Source organism: Haliaeetus leucocephalus, unplaced genomic scaffold, assembly GCF_000737465.1.
Source record: "Haliaeetus leucocephalus isolate CR32 unplaced genomic scaffold, Haliaeetus_leucocephalus-4.0 Scaffold193, whole genome shotgun sequence".
Classification (NCBI taxonomy): domain Eukaryota; kingdom Metazoa; phylum Chordata; class Aves; order Accipitriformes; family Accipitridae; genus Haliaeetus; species Haliaeetus leucocephalus.
In genome coordinates, this window is record NW_010972629.1 from 455,281 (window position 1) to 460,680 (window position 5,400).

Consider the following 5,400-nt stretch of genomic DNA (forward strand, 5'->3'; position numbering starts at 1 on the left):
CCTCTCCCTCAGCCTTCCCCCCCCCCCCCCCCGCCAAACTTTCCCCCCGAGTTTCCGGCAATTTCAAGGCGAGGGAGCTACCGAGGGCCAGGGCGGCGGAGGCCAGGAAGATGGGCACCGCCTTGGTGATGCCCACAAAGGAGGTGAAGATGCTGATGCCCAGCACGGCCGCCAGCTTGCAGAGGGCATTGAGGAAGCCAAAGGCCGTCGTCCTGGGGGGGGAATGGGGACAAAGCAGAGGTGGGGGTGACATGGCAGCCGGTGGCCCCAAGGGATCGCTTCTGGCCCGCATCCTGTAGGGTTGCACCCATGGCGTGCAGGTGGTACCCCAAAATTCACAGCTGGCAGCCCATGTTTTGCAGCTGGTACCCAAACCCTTATATCCAGCAGCCGGTACCCCACACCCAGCACCCCACAACCGGCACCCAACACCCCACATCTGGCAGCTGGCACCCAGCACTCCAAACTTCACACCTGGCACCCACAACCTCACACCTGGCACCCAAAACATTGCACCTGGCACCCCACACCCAGCACCTTCCACCCCATGCCTTGCAGCCAGCACCCCACACCTGGCACCTGGCAACCAAAACCTTGCACCCAGCAGCCCATGCCTTGCACCCAGCACCCCATGCCTTGCACCGAGCACCCAAAACCTTGCACCCAGCACCCCATGCCTTGCACCGAGCACCCAAAACCTTGCCCCCAGCACCCTATGTGTTGCACCCAGCACCCAAGCCCTCACACCTGACATCCAAAAACCTCAAACCTGGCACTCTGCATCTTCAAACCAGCACCCAAAACCCTGCATCTACCCCCCTGTGCTTTGCACCTGGCATCCAAAACCTCACCCCCAGGACCTGAATCTGGCATCCAGCATCCAAAACCTCACACCTGGCACCCCACATCTTGCAACCAGCACCCAAAACCTCCCAACTGGCACCCAAACTCTCCCACTTGGCATCCCACATCTTGCACCCAGCACCCCACACCTCACCCCCAGCACCCTTGCGGGGGCTGCCCACACCTCTTGTCGGAGGGGTAGAGCTCCACGGTGAGCACATCAAGGGCGTTCCAGGAGGCAATGCTGACGCCGCCGAAGAGGCAGAGCAGTGCGATCATGGCCGACTCACTGTTGCCGAAGGAGAGGAAGAAGCAGCTGACGCAGGACATCACACTGGAGCCGGCTGTGGTGGGACACGGAGACAGGTCAGGGTTGGGAAAGGGGATGAGCATCCTTCCCACCTGCCGCATCGGGGAGGGGAAACTGAGGCAGGAGATGATAGACTGGTTTGGGTTGGAAGGGACCTTTAAAGGTCACCTAGTCCGACCCCCCCCGCCACGAGTGGGGACATCTCCCACTCGATCGGGTTGCTCAGAGCCCCGTCCAGCCCGACCTCGAATGTCTCCAGTGATGGGGCATCGACCACCTCTCTGGGCAACCTGGGCCAGTGTCTCACCACCTGCAGCGTAAAACATTTCTTCCTCAATGCCCACCCAGCATGCGAAGGCGGCCAATCTTGTCCATGAGGAGGGCCGAGACGATGTTCCCAGGGAGGACGGCCAAGGTGCCCAAGAAGCTGACGAAGTAGATCATGTAGGCGTTGTTGTCGTCACTGAAGTCCAGCTGGCAGCCCTCCTTGTTGTGCAGGAAGGTGCTGTTCACCACCTCGCTGTTGATGAACTTGTACTCAAAGAGATCTGTGGGGATGGAGAAGGGGTTTGGTGGGGTCACCCCCCCTCCATCTCTGTCACCCCCTTGGGGACCGTCCTGACCCCCCCCCCACCTGTGTTGTAGAAGACGGTGGAGATGAAGGTGCAGTTCTTGAAGAAGGTGTTGCTGGAGGTGATGTCCTCAAAGTAGCACTCCTCAAAGAGCGAGTCCTCGAACGTCACCGATTTCATCCTCAGGCCAATGAACCTGGTGGGGTTGGAATGTGGGGGGGAAGAGCCCAGCTCATCACCTCCACTCATGCAACGAGCAGGCCCGGCCTCAGCACCCCCCAGGACACACTTGTCATTGAAGTACTCCCCGCCTTTGTGGATCTGGTTCTCCAGGGTAAAGTTGAAGGTGAAATGCCGGACCTTCTCGTGGGTGAAGAGCTTGGTGCGTGAGGCGTACTCAATGTTCTGCAGGTGCTTTATCATGTCAGGGAACCAGACCGTCAGCCCGTAGTAGCTGTGGGGAGAGAGGGGCTGAACCCGGGCACCACGATGCCCGTCCTGTCCCGTCCCAGTGCTGCCTGTCCTGTCCCAGTGTTGTCCATCCCACTGCCAGTCCCATTCCAGTGCTGTCTGTCCAGTCCCGGTGCTGTCTGTCCCCGTGCCAGTCCCATCACAGTGCTGCCCATCCCATCCCACTCCCATCCCAGTGCTGCCCGTCCCATTCCAGTCCTGTCTCAGTGCTGCCTGTCCCATCCCAGCACTGTCCATCCTGTCCCAGTCCCATCCCAGCATTGCCAGTCCCATCACAGTCCAATCCCAGTGCTGCCCATCCAATCCCAACGCTGCCAGTCCCATCCCAGTGCTGCCCGTCCCATCCCACTCCCATCCCAGTGCTGTCCATCCCATCCCAGTCCCCTCCCAGTGCAGCCAGTCCCATCCCAGTCCCATCCTGGCACTGCCTGGCTCTGGCCATGCTGTGGGCTGACAGCACCCCTGGATGCCCCCCCGCCTCTGGGGCTGACCCCAGCACAGCTGGCAGGTCCCCCCAGCCCCACCTGAAGGACATGGTGAACCACACAGCCATCATCATCAGCGTGACGCGGCGGTACTCGGGCGCAAAGCACTGCTGGAAGTTGCTCCAGACCTATGGAGGGGGGGGGACACGAGAGGTGACAAGGGGACACGGCAGGGGAGTGGGTCCACCCTGGGGCAGGTTCTGGCCTCACCTGCTGCGAGAGGTTGAGGAATCTGACGAGCCAACGCCGGTACCACGTGCCAGTGTCTGACTGGATCTCGATGAGTTCGTCCTCCCGCTTGATGGTCTTGATGTGGGTGACCTGCGGGGTGGCAGAGAGGGGGATGGTTTGGGGATACTGGGAAGCACCAGCCTTGTCCAAGGCTCCCAGGTGAGACCCGCCCCCACCTCGTGCATCAGTCTCCCCATCTGTTAAAGCAGGGCTGACCCCCTCTGGGAGGTGCTTTTCCCAGAGGTGGGAATTTGCAGCCCCCTGCTCCTTGAGGACCCCACCCCAGGCTGCCAGGTGCCTGGAGGGTCAGCCCTGGGGTGGGGGGGACCTTACCGAGAAGACCCTCTCGGGGTGGCCCTTGGCCCGCATGTTGGTGTCGTGTACTTGCTTCAGCACCATCCAAGCCTCATCATGCTTGCCATTCTGCAAGGCAGAGCCCGGGCTCACTCCAGGACCAATCCTGCCCCAGTCCCACCACCCACTTGGGGTCCCTGCTTGGGTCCTGCCACCCACTTGGGGGTCCCTGTGTAGGTGACCCAATCTCCATCATGCATTTGGGGTCCCTGCCTGGGTCCCCCCATCTCTGCCACCAGCTCAGGGTCCCTGCCCAGCTTCCCACCATCCCACCACCCTCTCAGGGTCCCTGCTTGCACCCACAACACCATCACCACCCCCCCAGCAGGATATGGCCCTGCATCCCCCCAGGTCCACTCACCTCCAGGAAGAAGCGGGGGCTCTCGGGCATGGTGGTGAGCGCCCCGATGGCAAAGACTGCGGGGAAGGCGCAGACCAGGACGAAGACCCTCCAGCTGTGGAACTGGTACGCCGAGCCCATCTGGAAGCTCCAGCCTATGGAGATGGGACAGGACATAGTGGTGGTGCTGAGACCCACCAAACTCGCTGCACGTTCCAGTACCAGGAGGCTCTTACCGTAGTGGGGGATGATGGCCCAAGCCATGGCGGAGGCGTAGATGCCCCCAATCATCCAGAACATGCAGAGCCAGCTCAGGTGCTCCCCGCGCTTCTCCTGCGCCAGGAACTCCGAGAAGTAGGAGAAGACGATGGGTATGGAGCCACCGATGCTGGGGGACAGAGGGCAGAACAGCATCACTGCCCACGCCGGCATCTCCACCGCCACAACAAATGGGGGGTTTTGGCACAGCAAGGGCTCAGCCCCCAACATGGGGGGCCCGGACACCTGGGTCCCCTACACGACACCGTGCCCTGCCCTTACCCCACGCCTGAGAGGAGGCGGCAGAAGAGGAAGGTGCCGTAGCCTTGGACGAAGGAGGAGAAGAAGGCAAAGACGCTGTTGACGGAGAGGGAGATGAGGAGGCACTGCCTTCGGCCCAGGCGGTCGGCCAGCCCGCCCCACAGGAAGGCGCCCACCATCATGCCCAGGTACACGATGAGCCCTGGGGGGTGGACCGGGGGACACAGTGCCATCAGTCCTGGGGGACCCAGGGACCCACACCCCAAGTCACCCGGTGGAGGGTGATGGTGATCGGGGCAGGGGCTCGGTGCTGGGGGGCCATGGGGGTCTCAGTGACACCCCCCACCCTGAACTGAGCACAGCCAGGATGCCTGGGTCCCCTCGCAGGGAGGGGGGGACCGACCCCCACGTATAAGTGGGGGGGTGGAGGGCAGACATCTGCATTGTACTCCCTGCTTTGCTTGGGGACCATGGGATGGGGGGGTGCAGAGATGTCCCTAGCCCCAGCCGGCTCCCCAGCACCCCCCATATCCTCTGCATCCAGCCCCTACTCCTGCCCCAGGTTTGCCAGGTCTCAGGGAGGGAGGGATGGACCAGTAACACCTGGGATGGGGAGGGTGCTCAGGCTGCAGCAGGCACCATGGAGAAGCGGGGAGCACACTGCAGTGCAGCCAATGCAGCTGCCTGCAGTCCCCCCAAACCCGCTCTCAGCATCCCCTTATCAGCCCTGGGCAGGAGGGATGGGGGGACTCTGCCTCGGCCCCCTGCCGCCATGCCTGGCTGCAGCAGGGAGATAAACCTGGAGGGGCTGCAGGGCTGGGGGGGCCATGAATCACAGCCTGACTGCGCAGTGGCGTTCACAAACTCCCCCCTCCCGACCCCCCTCTTCCCTTTGCTCAGGTAGGAACCAGTGTGGGACTGGGAGAAGGAGGATGATGGGAGCCCTACACCCCGGGGAGGGTTCCCATCACTACCCCCATGTCCCTCCTTGTCCCCACATCTCTTCCTGGCCCCCCACATCTCACTCTGCACCTCCATGCCCCCCTCCCCCAGCCTTATGGCCCCCCATATCTTCTCGTGTCCCTCCCCCATCTTGTGGTGTCCCCCCATACCCCATGTCCCTCCATACCCCCTGGATTGTGCCCCCATGTCCTCCTACATCCCTCCGTACCCCCATATCTCCTTGCTTCCCTCCACATCTATGTCCCCCCATGTTGCCTCTGTCCCTCCATAGCCCCCCATCTTCCTTGTCTCCCCCCCCCCCCCCCCTCAGCC

The 5,400-nt window shown here is 62.5% G+C and overlaps 1 protein-coding gene across 1 annotated transcript in view; it reads right to left on the minus strand.

Annotated features, from left to right (window-relative positions):
• The window catches only part of SV2A (synaptic vesicle glycoprotein 2A), a 7,681-nt gene that overhangs the window by 404 nt on the left and 1,877 nt on the right, over window positions 1–5,400 (minus strand). Inside the window, exons 2-12 of the mRNA XM_010565609.1 lie at window positions 4,147–4,327; window positions 3,843–3,994; window positions 3,628–3,761; window positions 3,246–3,335; window positions 2,892–3,002; window positions 2,721–2,809; window positions 2,015–2,179; window positions 1,788–1,921; window positions 1,498–1,701; window positions 1,028–1,187; window positions 40–212 (exon numbers count right to left, since the gene is read on the minus strand). Coding sequence (XP_010563911.1) covers window positions 40–212; window positions 1,028–1,187; window positions 1,498–1,701; window positions 1,788–1,921; window positions 2,015–2,179; window positions 2,721–2,809; window positions 2,892–3,002; window positions 3,246–3,335; window positions 3,628–3,761; window positions 3,843–3,994; window positions 4,147–4,327 — 1,593 coding nt within the window. The remainder of the gene's footprint in view (window positions 1–39; window positions 213–1,027; window positions 1,188–1,497; window positions 1,702–1,787; window positions 1,922–2,014; window positions 2,180–2,720; window positions 2,810–2,891; window positions 3,003–3,245; window positions 3,336–3,627; window positions 3,762–3,842; window positions 3,995–4,146; window positions 4,328–5,400) is intronic.